The sequence below is a fragment of the Salmo trutta genome, chromosome 19, assembly GCF_901001165.1.
Source record: "Salmo trutta chromosome 19, fSalTru1.1, whole genome shotgun sequence".
In the NCBI taxonomy this organism is placed as follows: domain Eukaryota; kingdom Metazoa; phylum Chordata; class Actinopteri; order Salmoniformes; family Salmonidae; genus Salmo; species Salmo trutta.
In genome coordinates this window covers 28,107,500-28,126,166 of record NC_042975.1, presented here as the reverse complement: position 1 = coordinate 28,126,166, position 18,667 = coordinate 28,107,500, and the positions used below count along the sequence as shown (strand labels likewise).

At 43.3% G+C, this 18,667-nt stretch overlaps 1 protein-coding gene across 1 annotated transcript; it reads left to right on the top strand.

Moving 5' to 3' along the window:
• Positions 1-11,816: 11,816 nt before the first annotated feature.
• LOC115154287 (proline-rich protein 7-like) lies at positions 11,817-18,176 on the top strand. The gene is made up of 2 exons (XM_029700363.1): positions 11,817-12,950; positions 17,463-18,176. The coding sequence occupies exons 1-2, from the start codon at positions 12,638-12,640 to the stop codon at positions 17,930-17,932; spliced, it is 783 nt and encodes a 260-aa protein (XP_029556223.1). The 5' UTR covers positions 11,817-12,637; the 3' UTR covers positions 17,933-18,176.
• The last annotated feature ends 491 nt before the right edge of the window (positions 18,177-18,667 follow it).

The following is an 18,667-nucleotide window of genomic DNA, read 5'->3' as shown; positions in this document are numbered from 1 at the left end:
CTACCAAACGAGCAAAATGCCTTTTATGCTCGCTTCGAGGCAAGCAACACTGAAGCATTCATGAGAGCACCAGCTTTTCCGGACGACTGTGTGATCACACTCTGCGTAGCCAATGTGATCAAGACCTTTAAACAGGTCAACATTCACAAAGCCGCAGGGCCAGATGGATTACCAGGACGTGTACTCAAAGCATGCGCGGATCAACTGGCAAGTGGCTTCACTGACATTTTCTACTTCTCCCTGGCCAACATTGTAATATCTACATGTTTCACAGAGACAACCATAGTCCCTGTGTGAAGGTAACCTGCCTAAATTATTACCTAAATGATTTCCGCCCCGTAGCACTCACGTCAGTAGCCATGAAGTGCTTTGAGAGGCTGGCCATGGCTCACATCAATGGCATCATGCCAGAAACCCTAAACCCACTCTCAATCGCACTCCACACTGCCCTTTCCCACCTGGACAAAAGGAACACCTATGTGAGAATGCTGTTCATTGACTACAGCTCACCGGTCAACACCATAGCGCCCGCAATCTCATCATTAAACTAAGGACCCTGGGACTGAACACCTCCCTCTGAAACTGGATTCTGGGCTTCCTTACGGGCCGCCCCCGGATGGTAAGGGTAGGCAACAACACATCTGCCACGCTGATCCTCAAGACTGGGGCCCCTCAGGGGTGTGTGCTTAGTCCCCTCCTGTACTCCCTGTTCAACCATGACTGTGTGCCCAAGCATAACTCCAACACCACTGATGACACAACAATGGTAGGTCTGATCACTGACAATGATGAGACAGTCTATATTAGAGGAGGTCAGAGACCTGGCAGTGTAGTGCCAGGACAACAACCTCTCCCTCAATGTGAGCAAGACAAAGGAACTAATCGTGGACTATAGGAAAAGGAGGGCCGAACAGGCCCCCATTAACATCGATGGGACTGAAGTGGAGCGGCTTGAGAGTTTCAAGTTCCTTGGTGTCCACATCACCAACAAACTATCATGATCCAAACACACCAAGACAGTTGTGAAGAGGGCATGACAACACCTTTTCCCCCTTAGGAGACGGAAAAGATTTGGCATGCATCCCCAGATCCTCAAACAGTTCTACAGCTGCACCATCGAGAGCATCCTGACCGGTTGCATCACTGCCTGGTATGACAACTGCTCGGCATCTGACCATAAGGCTGGGGCCAAGCTTCCTGACATCCAGGACCTATATACTAGGCGGTTTCAGAGGAAGACCCAAAAAATTGTCAAAGATTCCAGTCACCCAAGTCATAGACTGTTCTCTCTGGTACTGTACAGCAAGCCGTACCAGACCGCCAAGTCTAGGACCAAAAGGCTCCTTAACAGCTTCTACCCCCAAGCCATAAGACTACTGAACAACTAATCAAATGGCCACTCTTTTGTTTTTACACTGATGCTACTTGCTATTTATTATTGTTATTGTTATGTACATTTATTGTGTTACTTTTTGATTGAATATTTTTTTTTACTTTAGTTTATTTAGTAAATATAAATAACTCGATTTCTTGAATTGCATTGTTGTTTAAGGGCTTGTAAGTAAACATTTCACGGTAAGGTCCTGTTGTATTCGGCGCATGGTACAAATACTATTTGATTTTATTTTATTTTATTTGAGTGTATGATTAATATCCTACAGATTCTGTCATCGGCAAGCCTCATGCAACCTCAAAATGTCAGATAAATCAATTTCACAAATCGGGCTGTTTTTAAACTTTGGTATGCTGCATGAAAGGCTTTTAAAAAAATCCATTAGAACAGACTCTCTGGTATTAACTAAAATGTATTTAGTGTTGTTCACACTTCCAAACGGGCAGAAAAATATTATTGCACCTGTTTGTCATGCAACAGTAACTCTTGCGCTTTTGACAATGATTTTACATGAGGCCTAATTCACATGATATGCCTAAAATACTTATATCCACTAGGCTAATAAATAATCACATTTTCCCTTTCGATTATTAAATGAACCTTTATCATGTTATTTCAAGTTATCCCTTTGCAGCACATGCAAAAGAGATTTGGAGTTGTTGAATGGGAGTGACAAAATATATTACAATTGAATTTGAATGAACTAAATGATGAGGATGAAGAAGAGTGATTGAATTTAGAACAATAATGTAAGAATTGCACTTCCTCTGTTCTGTGTGCACTCTCAAAAATGTACACTTTTTTTTGTTTCTACTTTGTCAGAAGAAGCTGTAACTGGACCGTAGCTTATTACTTACTAAAACTGTTGTTACACTGTAAGGGTTTTATTCTAAGAAAAATGAAAATGGTCTGTTATATTCCAATATATTCTTAAAATGTACAGTGCATTCGGAAAGTATTCAGACCCTTTGACTTTTTCGACATGTTGTTACATTACAGCATTATTCTAAAATGTATTAAATAATATCCTCATCAATCTACTAACAATAACCCACTCTGACAAAGTGAACAGTTTTTTTTACATTTTTGAAAATGTTTTAAAAATAAAAAACAGAAATACCTTATTTACATAAGTATTCAGACCCTTTGCTATGAGACTCAAAATTGAGCTCAGTTGCATCCTGTTTCCATTGATCATCCTTGAGATGTTTCTACAACTTGATTGGAGTCCACCTGTGGTAAATTCAATTGATTGGACATGATTTGGAAAGGCACACACCCGTCTACATAAGGTCCCACAGTTGGCAGTGCATGTCAGAGCAAAAAACAAGCCATGAGGTCAAAGGAATTGTCCGTAGAGCTCCGAGACAGTTTCATGTAGAGCTCCGAGCCATAATTGTGTCGAGGCACAGATCTGGGGAAGGGTACCAAAATATTTCTGCAGCATTGAAGGTCCCCAAGAACACAGTGGCCTCCAGTATTCTTAAATGGAAGAAGTTTGGAACCACCAATACTCTTCCTAGAGCTGGCCGCCCGGCCAAACTGTGCAATCAGGGGAGAAGGGCCTTGGTCAGGGAGGTGACCAAGAACCCGATGGTCACTCAGAGAGCTCCAGAGTTCCTCTGTGGAGATGGGAGAACCTTCCAGAAGGACAACCATCTCTGCAGCACCACCAATCAGGCCTTTATGGAAGAGTGGCCAGACGGAAGCCACTCCTCAGTAAAAGGCACATGACAATTTGCTTGGAGTTTGCCAAAAGGCACCTAAAGGACTCTTAGACCACGAGAATCAAGATTCTCTGGTTTGATGAAACCAAGATTGAACTCTTTGTCCTGAATCCCAAGCATCATATCTGGAGGAAACCTGGCACCATCCCTACAGTGAAGCATGGTGGTGGGCAGCATCATGCTCCGGGGATGTTTTTCAAAGGCAGGGACTGGGAGACTAGTCAGGATCGAGGGAAAGATGAACGTAGCAAAGTACAGAGAGATCCTTGATGGAAACCTGCTCCAGAGTGCTCAGAACCTCAGACTGGGGCGAAGGTTCACCTTCCAACAGGTCAACGACCCTAAGCACACAGCCAAGACAACGCAGGAGTGCCTTCGGGACACTGAGTGTCCTTGAGGGATGAGCTCTTGATAAGATTTGCACAGTATAATTGGAGAAAGTCCCCAAATACAGGTGTGCCAAGCTTGTAGCATCATACCCAAGAAGACTCGTGGCTGTACTTAAAGAGAAAATCCCTGGTCATCCCTACTGCATCTGATCTGGCGGACTCACTAAACACAAATTCTTTGTTTGTAAATTATGTTGGAGTGTTGGAGTGTTGGAGTGGGCCCTTGGCTATCCGTAAATTTAAAAAACAAGAAATCGTGCTGTCTGGTTTGCTTAATATAAGGAATTTGAAATGATTTATACATTTACTTTTACTTTTGATACATAAGTATATTTTTGCAATTACATTTACTTTTGATACTTAAGTATATTTAAAACCAAATACTTTTTGACTTTTACTCAAGTAGGATTTTATAGGTTGACTTTCACTTTTACTTTAGTCATTTTCTGTTAAGGTATCTTTACTTTTACTCAAGTATGACAATTGGGTACTTTTTCCACCACTGCATAACTCCACCTTTCATATTCATAATTTCATTAATGAAGATTATTATTAGTTTTATTTTTATCAATTAGTATATTTGAATGTAAACATTATTTGTTGTAATATTTGTTCTGTCTTTTCTGGAGGATCAAACTGGAATTGCAACCAGCTTTGTATGGCTTGTTTTAGAAAGGGTGATATTTGAAAAATATACCATTTCAATTAACTGAATTTTTGAAAAAGGGGTGTACCATTCTACCCAAGTTGGCTAGGTGCTAGAAACAAGGCAACCATGTCTTTCAGGCGACATCTTGTTTGTGGTCTTGAGTACACCACAGGGAATGATGAGGGGACAAATGATAGCTTCTAATGATTTGTTCTAGTAATTCTACATGAGATAGGACACGATCATTATTTTTGATGAAATGTGTTTTTGAATTCTCTCGGTTGCACTATACCATGATTCGTGCTTACTACCCACCTTTATCAACCCCATGGGAATGAAGCAACAAATTATAGCTCTCAGCAGCTGCTGGTCGTGATTCCTTGTGAACGTGCTGTACTGATTTAGATGTTTGTGTTAACAAAATACTGAATAACACTTGACTTAAGGCATACAGTTACAGTAAAAAGCATTATGATGTGTTCCTAATGCATTATAAGCATTGTCAAAAGTATCTATGAACTGCTTATATTGTTTTAGTATCCTCTTATAATGAGACCTCTATTAAGAAAGTGTCAAGTCTCTCCTGTGAACTCTGGTTTCCCTCAGCAATGCGAAGCTCAGAGCCGACAAGAAGAATACGTTTTTTTTTCAGCTCAGAACAAAAATACAATTTCAAGGAGCCCAGGGTCCTAAAAAACAAGAGAGGCATTGATGTACGCCAAGCACAGTGCACCTCACAAGTGAACAACAGAGGAGCTAAGTAAGAGCATGTGTGTGCATGTTCCTGTGTGTATGTGTGTTCACGCACCTGTGTGTGTGTGTGTTCAAATTAGGCATGGGACCTATAAACACAAAGTCAGCTCACATATGGACAAATTGTCTGAAGAAACTGTTAGAAACAAGATGTCTCTTGGCTTACTTCACAACTTGGAAAAGAGACAGTGCTTTCTTCTCAGATGAACACTGTAACACAGAACAATAGTATGTTAGTGTGCCAGGGTTTATATTTAGCTACCCCTGTAGTGATGAGATGAATCAATGCAAATGCAGTCCAAAACAGAGAACGACAGTACTGTTGTATATTGTTTCTATTACTAAAGCACCATGAGGCAACGTACAGCGTATTCATGATCCTGCGGCTCCAGTGGTCTTTACTCTTGGCTCTGCATGCTCTCTGATATGTTTGTTCTCTTATTGCACAAAAACAAAGGCGAAGTGATAGAGATCGTTCACAGCCTTTTGTACTGGAATATATAATATATATAATACTATATGCCATTTAGCAAATGTTTTTGTCCAAAGTGACTAAGTCATAAGTGCATACATTTTACATTCAGTGCATTTACATACATTTTACATTTTTACAATATCCCTCCGCTGTGAGTGTTGTCATAGCAATGTCTGTATTGTTTCATGGTGATAATGTTGTACAGATTCCAAATATAGAGTGATAGGTCACCCAATCACAGAAAGCTAGTCTAGAGCTAGACAACTGTTTGACCATGTTTAGAACTGCTATAGTAGCCAGTTTCCCCAACTTTGGAATAAAATGGTCTGGAATGGAATCTAGCGGTCACCTCTAGGTACATTTCAAACTACAACAACATATGTCTCTTTCTGACCAGAAATATTTAGGGATTCAATACGATCACGCTTTGTCGACAATACACCTGTCACGTCCTGACCAGTGAAAGAGGTCATTTGCCATAGTAGAGTGGTCAGGGCGTGGCAGGGGGGGTTTGTTTTGTATGTATTTTGGGTTTTCTGTTTCTATGTGGGTTTGTTCTAGTTATCTATTTCTATGTGTTGGTTTTCATGTTCGGCCTGGTATGGTTTCCAATTAGAGGCAGGTGTCTTTCGTTGTCTCTGATTGGAAGCCATACTTAGTTAGCCTGTTTTTCCTTTGGGGTTGTGGGTAGTTGTTTTCCGTTTTAGTCGTAGTACCTGACGGGACTGTTGTTGGTCGTTTTCTTGTTTTGCTGTTTGAAGTGTTTTCATTAAATAATTAAGAATGAGCACTATCCACGCTGCGTCTTGGTCTCCATTCCACGACCCCTGTGACAACACCATATAAAGGTATTTTCCGATTGAGTCGACATGCAGCGTTTACCGTGAATACAGTCTCTGTGAACGCGGGGACATTGCCTTTAAAACCTGAATTGCCCACAAAGCATGATTGGATTGAATTCTGGCCTAAGTCATTCCATTCAACAGTACATGTGGTAGAGGACGCTAAGTAAATGAATATTCATGCAGCCTAGGTGACAGACAGATCTCGTCTGACACATAAGTCACTGAACACTAAACAGGGGAGAGATCCTAGCTGTCCCTGTAAGAAATGCATAAAGCTGTACCTGTAAGAAATTCATAAATCCTTTACATGCTACAGCATGAAATATAATCTGTATGGTGTCCATATTGAGTCTGAGGGTGTCCTTATATGGACACTGTATTTGCTAAATAAATAAAAGTTGTCAATTCCATTGGAGAGCCAAAGATCCCTTTTGGAACCTTTTCTTCTAAGAGTGTAGAGGCTTTCAAAGTTGAGTTTGTACAGCAGACCATCTGACAAAATACTGTTTTCAGTCAAGATTTTCTTCGTTTTGAAGATTCAACGTTTGACATTCAATGTTCAATCTTAGTCAGCCTCAAATGTTTAGCAGGCTGTGTAGAATGATCTCTCTCTCATGACCTTAATAATTAATTACCCAGTAACACAGTCTTGGAGACTTTTCTGACATGTAGGTTTCAGAGCCAGCTCTACACGGCCCATTGAAATATGGGTGAGCATTTCTCAAATGAACGTAGCCAGGGGCAAGGAAAATAGTCCAATTGAGCTAGGAAAAGAGTCCACTTCTTGGGAAACAAATGCATCTTATGATGGAGAAGCCAAGAGTTCTAGTGTATAGTATCTCTTTGGACTGTAGAACAGCTGGAGACTATTAGGAGATCAAATGTTGGATTGCCAAGAGTGGAGGGGGGGAGAAGGAAAAGAGGCCACAGAGGTTGGTTTCTGACAGGACCACAGGAAAAGACAGCTCTCTGAAAGAGAGCCATCTACAACGTGTCAAACCCTCCTCTCCCCTCCACCCTTTGCCAGAAGTTTGCGGCAACATGATTTCCCTTGTATTGACAAAGAATAACAATTGAAAGATGATTCTTTGTATTGTTCTGAGGCTATTGAGGCTGTATTGTGTGGTCTACCTCTCAATCTAACCCTCACTTGTCAAACAATGATCAATAAACACACAATAGCTGTACTGTGAGAGAGTGGATATGGTGAGCAATGTGACAAGCTGGCTCTCTGTCAGTAAGCAAAAGTGGAAATCTCCAATGGCTAGTTACACAGGTTAGCAGTGCCATTATTGCAGATGAGCAATATCAAGTTTTTTTTATTGGGCTCACAACTTTGTCTTTAAACTCAAAGTACACAATCCTAAAACAAAGCCATACAGTCATTGGACAGAGCATGTGTTGGCTACTTACTACCTTCTCTTTCCTAATAGGGAAACGTCCTCCAGCGATAATTTTTTACTTTTACTGTATAAATACTGTAAAGTAGCCCACACACACGCTTTCAGCAAAATAGTGTTTTTTAGACACAACTGCAAACTTCAAGGAGTAGGACATTCAAGGATGGGCTCCCGAGTGGTGCAGTGGTCTAAGGCACTGCATCTCAGTGCAAGAGGTGTCACTACAGTCCCTGGTTTGAATCCAGGCTGAGTCCCATAGGGTGACGCACAATTGGCCCAGTGTCGTCTGGGTTTGGCCGGGGTAGGCCGTCATTGTAAATAAGAATTTGTTTTTAATTGACTTGCCAAGTTAAATAAAAAAGGAGTTGTTCTGATGGGAATCTGTGATGTCATCGGCCTCCTTCCTTGCTTCATGAACAATTTGAGGAACAATAGAGAACAAAAGAGGCAATCCCCCCCTCCCAAACCCTGGGTTTATAAGCGCAGAAATCGACTCTGCCGCTCGAGCATGCTTTTGCGGCACAGTCGATAGCGCACCGGACTTCGGGCTTGAAGGTCGAGGGTTCGAAACTTGCTCCCTGCTGTTTCATTACAATATGACTAACCTGGACCCCCCATTGAGATGTCTTTTGTCAAGTAAATCAGGTGTTAATGAGGTGAAAAAGGTGTAAAAAAATGATGTCTAATTGGTTGTCAAGCGTTTCCTGCTCTCTTCTCAACAAGTGGATCTGAGGACTTGCTACAGTGTGTTTGTGTCATTACCCAAATGGGACCTTGAATATTTAATTTGTTGGAGCAGATACACGATCAGCTGTGAGCTGTCTTACACGGAACCCAAACCGGCTGCGCGCGTGCGCCCTCGTGCATAAATGTATTTTGTCCCCCTACACCAAACGCGATCACAACACGCAGGTTAAAATATCAAAACAAACTCTGAACCAATTATATTCATTTGGGGACAGGTCAAAAAGCATTAAACATTTATGGCAATTTAGCTAGCTAGCTTGCATTTGCTAGCTAATTTGTCCTATTTACCTAGCTTGCTGTTGCTAGCTAATTTGTCCTGGGATATAAACATTGAGTTGTTATTTTTCCTGAAATGCACAAGGTCCTCTACTCCGCCAATTAATCTTTCATGCAGGACTTGCAGCGTGATCTGCGTGACTTCTATTTTACAGGCTGACCACACCCCTCTCCTTGCAAAATAAATGTAGAAATCTATGTTATTCAATTATTGCACCCACAGTGCTCGTGTCTGACGCAGATCGCGCTGCAAGTCCTGCCTCTCCCATCTCCTCATTGGTTTATAGAAGCAGGTACCCACGTGCCATCTCCTCATTGGTTATACCCACGTGGGTGACTGAAAGACAAACGAGGTCAGTGGCTGTAATGCATCTAATTTATGAAAGTTGCCAATCGCAATATAAAGTCAAGAGAAGAAAAAGCCTGGAAGGAAGAGAGATAACTAGAAACAATTTGGTTGACCGTTTTATGTGTGGATTAATTGGCGGAGTAGAGGACCTTGTGCATTTCAGGTAAAATAGCAACTCAATGTTTATATCCCAGGACAAATTAGCTAGCAACAGCAAACTCGCTAAATAGGACAAATTAGCTAGCAAGTGCAAGCTAACTAGCATAAATGTTTAATGCTTTTCGACCTGTCCCCAAATTAATATAATTGGTTCAGTTTGTTTTTATATTTTAACCTGTGTGTGGTGATCGAGTTTGCCGGTTTGGGTTCAGTGTTAGCTCATGGCAACGCAGATGCTCGTTGGCGGCGCGAGCAGTGTGGGTGCAATTAATTCAATAATACTGATTTCAAAATGTATTTTGCAAAGCTCGCGGTGTAGTCAGCCTGTTACAGGATCAGTTGAACCTGGATGTAAATCGATTACATTTGATATATTTTGAAGTATTATGATGCATGCTATTCGAATATATATAATGTGTGCCATTTGCAAGTCTGGATAATAACACAGCATATAATATTCAAGAAAATGTGAGAAAGCAAAAAAGAGAGATAATCATGCCCTGTTATCAAAGGAATTCTAACCTTTTCAAGAGCAGGCTACAGTTAACGTCCTTGGAAAACCCCATCTGCATTGATTGTGTGGCCGTATAAACTACACCGCTTGAATGTCACGATGATTACGATGGAGCGAAAGGAGGAGATTGATTGAATATATGATAACTAGAAAGGGAGGAGCCAGGTTGCCAAGGTGAATGTAGACTACGTTATTCTAGCCCTCATTACCAAACACTACAGCGCTCGTAATTGCCGCTTATCGTTCATGAAAGGCGATACCAAGGAACCAGAGGAAGTTCGCGTGGAACGGAGGCGTAGCATCACTCACTGAATGACTGCATGCTGTGGGGATGGAGAAGAAGTAATTTGCGCTCAAGGCAACAGAACAAATACTTTATGATAGCTGTATTTACTTTATTGATAAATACATCCGAAACACCTTGGTTCACCGGTTTTTCTTGCTGTCATAAACTGTGAGCTCCATTTCAGGCCATTTCAATGGAACGGAGCGAGTCGTGTCTCTGAGTTCAGTCCATCAGGATAACCTATCAGGACGCAAGGAGACGCACTGGCAACAAAGGTAAACGAGTTGTATTGACATTTTCATGATCAGATGTTATGGAAATGCAAGCTGTATCTCACAACCTGACATTCATCAGGTGCGCATGCGAATTAAGTATTGTTCATTCATTCATGGCGTCATGTACCCATTATTTTAGAGGGGGCTTGAAGTAGGCTACATGAAGATGGTGTGTGTGGGGGCACATAAGTAGAAGAATTTTGCATTTTTCAAACACCTGAAACAAATTATTCCTGCCATCTAGAGCCACAATCATTGTTCCTAATTCTATGTAAAAGCTATGTCTATTTTTCAACAGGTTATCTTAGCTAAGATAGTAGGACAAGCTACTCTAACTTGATCGATAGCCTGAAATGATGATAACAATTATGGGGTTGGGAGACTATATATACAACCCTTGAAATGAGTGGATTTGGCTATTTCAGCCACACCCGTTGCTAACAGGTTTGGGAAGGTTGTATGCAAAATAAGCATAGGACAACCACTCTCTCACTAAGCTCTAAGAACCATATGGTTCTCAGAATGTTATGTGCTAGCTGAAGTGCTGAGCAAATCGTGGTTTTTGAGGTCGGTTCGGTTTCTGTTCAATTTTTTTTTTTTTTTATATCACGGATTCCGTTTATTTTTTAATTTTTTTTTTACATTAAGTGCACTTTGCATTATGTTTTTTGAATGCTGTAAAAACACAGAATAAAACAAAAGTCCTGTGATGGTAGTGACTGCCCATTACTGCTTATCACTTAACCATAATTTATTCACATACTTTTACTTTAATAAAATATTTAAGTTGTTGTGTATATTACATTTGTTTTATTTGATGACTTTATAATTTCATTCCAAGTCATCATCTCATCTCTATAGAGCTGCTGCCAATGCTGTCTGACAAAATCACTATTTTAATAGTTCTTTAAAGTAAATAAGGCATACTTTTATTACAGCTGAATACCAACTATCAATCACTTAGATCATGTATTTTCAGGTAGAGCCATCTCTCGAAGCAACAGCTCCTTTCTATATCACCTCATGATCAAGCATTCTTCAGTAGAAGGCGTAAAAGAAACACAGACCGTACAAGTACATGCGCAATGGATTATGGTCATTGAAGTTAATTACGACGTTTTATGCACTAAACTATCTAGAATATTGTCCTGTTGGAAACTAAAACACTCTCTACTACATCGCACAGTTCAGGCTGGATCTGCTTTATCTCTAGAAAAACTGTGCGATGTGTGCATTGAGCTCACAGAAAAAAACGAAACAAAATGGAATTCAAATAATTGAACCGACATTGGTTAATTAGTTGTTTAAAAAAATGAAAAATAACCAACATTTTGGTTAATCGCTCAGCACTAGTTATCTGGGAAGGAGTAGCAGGATTGGGTCCCCTTTAGCACCCATATAAAGGGCCCTGTTTTCCCAAAGAGATCTATGTACTGTTCTGATCCTTCCTCTCTGATGTGTGAAACTGATACTCACCCCTTGAGGTCACCATCATAATGATGCTTGAACAGCTGAGATCACTTACTAGACAGGCCCGTGTCCATGTTTCTGATATTGCAGTGCCGTGTTTTGAAAATATTGCCTAATTCATAATGATGGACCCCTCCACCCTCTCTCCTCTCTCTGTTTGTTGAGCAGCGTAACGTCGGTAGTACCCCATAAAGGTGCTAGAATCCATCGTCTGGGGTTCAGCGCACCAGAGGAGGTACTCGGAATGCCTCGGAACCCAGCGTGAGTGTGTGGAACCCCTGGGTCTGGCCCTGTGTCCTGGAGGAGGCAGCGCTGCACTGCCTGACCCCTATCCAGGCCTCACCCCTCAGAGGACCCACTCAGTCTGCCTGGTGGGGAGAGGAGCAGGCTCTCAACCTCAGTGAGAAGGAGGAGTAGTGCTCTGTGCTTTTTTGTTTTCTTAAGCGGAGATTCTTCAGGATACCTGGACGGTGGATGTGATTTAGACTATGAGTTTTGCAGTGAGACTGGAGTGAGAATGTAGAAGATCACCTTGTTTTACCTCTGAAGATCCACAGGACATCTGATTTGAAGTGACCTGCAGGCTGGAAAACAACTGATAATACTTGGCCTTTGGACTAGAGAAGAGCCTCTGAGACAGTGCTGTTGTAGTGTGTGTGTGTGTGTGTGTGTAAGCACACTAGGTACCCGGTCCTCTTAACAGAATCAGGGCTGTTCTGTCACACTGATATAAGAGGATTACAACTCAACAGAAGACTACACATTCAACCAAACTCCTCAGGAGACTGGAGCCCTATCTTTCTTTTGAATGTTTTCCCTTGTCTCCTCAGTGGCAGCCAGTGCTATTTGATTTAACGTATCTTCCCAAGTCCAGTTGGCTCCTCATTTCACGCACCTCGGTAGTTCCAAGTCAACTAGTTCCTCGTCACCATGGTGATGTCCCAGGGCACGTACACCTTCCTGGCCTGTTTCGCTGGGTTCTGGTTGGTGTGGGCTCTCATCATCATGCTGTGCTGCTTCTGTAGCTTTGTCCAGCGTCGTCTGAAGAGGAGGAGGGAGGAGAGGCTGAGGGAGCAGTGTCTAAGGGCCCTGGAGATGGAGTCACTGGAGGGCCTGGGCACGGCAGGGTTGGCTGGGTACCCTCCATCCAGAGAGCCCCTCCAGTTCTGCCCCCCGCTGACCCTCTCCCCACCGCTCCACATTCCCCGATCCCTCCCCCAGGGCAGCTGGGCCTCCCCACAGGGTAAGGTACTCATTCTGTAACACTACTTTTTTACTTGAATGTTCTATCACACTCACGCACTCTCTCGCTCTCTCGCTCTCTCGCTCTCTCGCTCTCTCGCTCACTCGCTCACTCGCTCACTCGCTCACTCGCTCACTCACTCTCTCACTCTCTCACTCACTCTCTCACACACACACACACACACACACACACATCACTGGCCCGCTGCACAGGAACAGGTGTGGAGGGCAGGGTTGACTGAAGCTCCATTAGCTGGAGCAGCCCCTCCACCTGTGGCTTCCCTCACTCTGTCTTCCAAATTAACAAATACACACACACACACACACACACTATGACAAAGTAAGATTGCTATTAGACTACAGTACCTTCAACTCTTTAGCTCGTTCTTGCTTATGTGTACCTACACTCTTCTAAAAAAAGGGTTCTTTATATTGGATGAGATTAAAGAAACCCTTTACTAAAAAAAGGTTCTATATACAAAACGAGTGACCTACACGACTTTGAGTGTGGTATGATCGTCGGTGCCAGGTGAGTTGGATCCAGTTTCTCAGAAACGGCCGACCTCCAGTGGTATGCAGAATGGCATCTCTGAACGTCGCTCCTTTTCACCGATGGGCTATTGCAGCAGACGACCACACCGGGTTTCACTCTTATCACTATGAACAAGAAGAAGCGGCACCAGTGGGCACTCGATCACCAATACTGGACAATTGAGGAGTGGAAAAACATTGCCTGGAACATGACAGCAAGTTCAGTTTACTTGAGTGGCCTGGTCAGTCCCCAGACCTCAACCCAGCGTCTTTGGGATGAGATGGAACGGGCTGTTCACAACATGAATGTACTGCCCTCCAATCTGCAGCAACTGCATGATGCCATCGCGTCAGCATGGACCAACATCCCCGTGGAACATTTCCTACACTTTGTAGAATGACCTGAAGAATTTAGGCTGTTCTGGAGGCAAAGGGGGGTCCGACCCGGTACTAGATGGGTGTACCTAATAAACTGGCTGGTGACTATATATCCATGGGAGCAGAAGACACATTTTTGTTGTTCACTCTAACTAATGGACAAAGTATATTGTATTGCATTGTATTGTAAGAAGTCAACCAGAGTTGATGTGGGTCATCATTCAAACAAAGAGATGCCCCCCTGGCCACCAGTGCATATGTCCAAACTATGTTTGCATATAATGATACTATGTTGGTACTCTTTAGTCCATTATTTAATAGTTAATTAAATTATATTCTTAGCTCAAAATATTACTATTCAATAGTAGTAGTCATTCATAAAGGGCACTATGCAGAGTTAAATATGGAACCATTTTAGTTCAGTCAAGAAGAACATCTAGGGTTCTGATCAAAGAAAAAAGGGTTCAATATAAAACTTTTAGGGGTTCCATATATGAAGCAAGCGATAGAAGCCTTTTTGGTTCTATAAGGAACCTTTTTCTCTAAGAGTGTATGCAACTCTTTACAGCTTTCACATATTGTCCCTTTCCAGTTCAATATGAAAGCAACATAAATATACAAAGAGCATAACCCAGGATACACCTGCTGTTTTCTGTACATTACAAGCTACAGCAGTGACAGCAGGGACTCTAAAGGCTTTTTGCTGTTGGCTTTCATTGTAGCTTTCTGCGTTCCTTTGTGGGTGACATGGTGACAGTTAGCGCTGTAGCGTAGGCAGTGCGTGGGCAGAGCGGTGACAGAGATAGCAGCACAGCAGCCAGCGCAATGACAGACTGCTAGCAGCTCGACATTTAGTAGGCGCCAACAGCATAGCAGTCAGTCAGTGGAGTGAAAGGTAAGCTAGCAGAAACCATTGAAATAGACAGAGAGCGAGCAAGCACAAAAGCCAGATAAAGGAACTCAGTACCAGGGCAGCAGGACAGGGTGGTTAAGGTGAACACCTTAAAGTAAGAGGAATCTGCTCATTGGGAAGACAGCCACTTATAAAGGGAAATACATTTTTTATTTTTATTTATCCAAGCAAGTAAGTTAAGAACAAATTGTTATTTAAAATGACGGCCTACCCCGGCTAAACCCTAACCCGGACCACGCTGGGCCAATTGTGCACCGCCCTATGGGACCCCAATCACAGCTGGTTGTGATACAACCTGGAATCAAGCCAGGGTCACTAGTGATGCCTCTAGCACTGAGATGCAGTGCCTTAGACCGCTGCGCCACTCGGGATCCCCTCCCCCAAATGACATAGTGTCAAGACATAAAATGGCCACAAAATGATTGATACTCAAGGCACAGCTTGTTCAGAAATGTAATTGAACAAGCTTCATTTACATTTTTAATTTCCATTTTCTCATGCTGAGATCCATCGGCCTCCAGCATTGGAGAGGGCTTGTTCCAATAATACCTCCCACCCTGCACCCTGCAGCTGCTGCTGTGCTTGCGTCATAGGGGCTGTCCTTGGCGACAGTGGTGGGCCCCGGAGCCCCAGGGCCACTGAGGCTGAGATTAGCAATCATGTCCCTAGGGGACGTGGCTCTGCTCTGGGCTGTCCCTGAGCTCTGGGCTGTCCTCCACCACCCTCCACGGCCCTGCCACCCCTCTGCACTTGTTGGCCCTCTCTTTGTCCAGAGGCGTTGCTGACACGGGAACAAACATGACCACCTGGCTCATGAAACATTCCTTTAATCTCCCAGTGGAAATAGCTTCAGTGCTCTGGGCCTCTATTGTTACTGTATGGAAGCTTGCTTAGTGTTTATTTATACATATAGAGGCTAATATTACAAAGGGGGCCAGAGCAGGGCGTTATGAACATGTGGTGGAAAAAGGGATCATAACAACATTAGTGTAATTGGTTGTGGAGATGTAGACATACGCAGACATGTACATACAGCAGATCTAAACATTAGTGTCACCATGATGACACTTCCAACACATGCTGTGGAGGATTTCCATATCAGACGTTCTATATCCTCAACATCAATTGGTTGTGTTTTTAGTGAGCAGGAACATTTCTTCCAGTGGAAAAACACTCTGAAGTGCAAAGTGGTATGGCTCACTGCCTAGAATAAATAGTAGTATAGACAGACTGTAGGTGCGCTTTGAAAGAAATGGAGGCTGGGAAATGGAGTTTATGATTAAACCATGTTATCCATGTTATGACCATGTCTAAGCGCACACAAGTACCTCTCCCTTTACCAGGCTGGGTTTCCACACATTACTAGAGAAGTGATAACACTAGAGGAAGTACCAGGTGTGGTCAGAGGCTCTGAGACAATCATGTCTCGGAGCTCTAAATCAAATCACATTTTATTTGTCTCATACACGTGCTTAGCAGATGTTATTGCGGGTGTAGCGAAATGCTTGTCTACGGACAATTCCTTCGACCTCATGGCTTGGTTTTTTGCTCTGACATGCACTGTCAATTGTGGGACCTTATATAGACAGGTGTGTGCCTTTCCAAATCATGTCCAATCATTTAAATTTACCACAGATGGACTCCAATCAAGTTGTAGAAACAGCTCAGGGATGATCAATGGAAACAGGATGCACCTGAGCTCAATTTAGAGTCTGAAAGCAAAGGGTCTGAATACTTATGTAAATAAGGTATTTCTGTTTTTTATTTCTAATAAATTTGCCAACATTTCTAAAAACCTGTTTTCACTTTGTCATTATGGGGTATTGTGTGTAGATTGATGAGGAACATGTTTTATTTAATACATTTTAGAATAAGGCTGTAACGTAACAAAATGTGGAAAAAGGGAATGGGTCTGAATACATTCCAAATGCACGGTATATTCTGAGATGATCAATAGCCCAAAACAATGAGATCATCTCTTGATGATAAATTCATTACAATCGACATGATTTGTTTCCCCTGAAGAGAAATGTCTGATTCACTCTAGGGCAGGGGCACCCCGAACAGTATTGGCTGATTCACTTCGGCACTACAGTGTGAATCAGGCACAAGTCCCCTACCCATCTACCCGCTTTCTTCTAATCTCCTCTACTCCCACCTTTTCTGTTCCTCTGGGTTTCCTCTCTGTGAGCTGTAAAGGGATTGAAGACAGATGATTGTGCTTTAATACATCAGTAAATTAGCCTCCCACTTGTGGCTTGAGTGTTCCTGTCAGACAAATATCCCATTAATCTCTCTTCACACTGTGTGTGTGTGTGTGTGTGTGTGTGTGCGTGTGCGCACGCTTGTGTGTGAAGCCATTTAGCACTATAAAAAACTGTCAGAATTGAGTCATCAAAGAAGCCTTTACTGTAGGCCACTGTAGTAATCAATGGAATGCTCAGCGTATGTTGATTCACAGTTTAAAGGCAAAGCAGTAAGTGTAGGACTTGGCAGTGGTATCAGTAACTCCAGATGTAAAGTCAGTCATTTGAGCTGGCTGAGGCGTCAAAGGAGTTACATTAACATTATGTAATAGCCAGTCAGTTTACAAATGATGATCTCCCACACAACCCTGTCCACAAGAACCCATAGGTCTACTGTGTCGATGGAAAAGGGAGAACTAACATACGAGTGTCTGTTTCTCCCCAGAGACGGACGTGTTTGGGAAGCCCCCCTGCTACGAGGAGGCTGTTCTGATGGAGGACCCCCCTCCCCCCTACTGTGAGGTGCTGGCTGACAGCCGGGGGGGCACCTACACCAAGCCCACCCCCGAGACCTCCAGGCTGGAGCAGCAGGAGCCTGAGACCTCCAAGACTCCCCCTGTCACGGTGTTCTCTGAGCGGGGCTACTCCTCCCTGATCCGCCTGCCCACCGCCCGAAGCTGGGACTCCCTGGGTCACCTGCTCTCCACAATGGACCTCAACCACAACCCCCTCCCCACGGAGCCCCTCTCTCTGCAGGCCCAGGCCACCGTCACCATGCCCTGCGAGGGCCGGACTCACACACACCCAGAGCTGGGGCTGAGAAGTATCCATGGGCTCCAGGGGCTCAGGGGGCTAGAGCAGAGCTGTGGCTTGCCCACAGCCTTCCCTCTGCTGGGTCGCAGCACGGCCGTGTAGGCCTGACTAACCCTCCTGGAGGTGGGGGTCTGACTGGAGCTAAGGACACTTGGTTGAGGTAGAGAGGCGTTGGGTTGGGTTTGAGGAGTTGCATCTGGGTTGTAGAGTTGGACTGATGATGAAGGGGATAGAGGAGGAGAAATATCCTTCAGACTCCCAGCAGCCAGAGGTGTTGACAGAGTGAGATGGGACACCCTTTCTAAAGATGGTCTCTCTTCCCAGCCTTCCTCTCATCCTCCCTCCATTATCTGTCTCTCTCTCTCCGTCCATCTCTTTCTATTCTCTCTATCTCTTTAGTTGTGTTGATCTCTCTACTCTCTGCAGCGTCGCAGCTATTATATGAGTCTGCTGTTGCCATAGCTCCCTGGAACTGTCTGTTGCCCATGACACCTTGGGCCCCTAGCGACCTCTCCTCTCTCCTCGCCGAGTTTCTAAAGACATTTTCATAGCCTTTCTTTGTAAGACTGCAGGTTGAAAGAGGGGGACATTTTTAATGACCTGCAGTAGCTCTGTGTTGCTGTTTCTCTTGATGTATAGTGAAGGACCAAGAAAGACATGTTGGGGCATTCAGCCCAAGTAACTATCGCCCTGCTCGGAGCATTGCAATGTGCAATGGAAACTGTTTTGTATTGAAAAAAAACTATTCTTTTGCATTCTTTGTCATATCTTCAAGATGTTCTGAAGTGGACTATGAATATCAATTTGATAACCCCCAGCTGGAGATTGTTGCTCCTC

Bases quoted from the DNA above. Each gene is read 5' to 3' on its own strand.
- LOC115154287 (XM_029700363.1), top strand. From the start codon at position 12,638: ATGGTGATGTCCCAGGGCACGTACACCTTCCTGGCCTGTTTCGCTGGG. The intron at 12,951-17,462 runs GTAAGGTACTCA...GTTTCTCCCCAG, and splicing joins CAGCTGGGCCTCCCCACAGG to AGACGGACGTGTTTGGGAAG.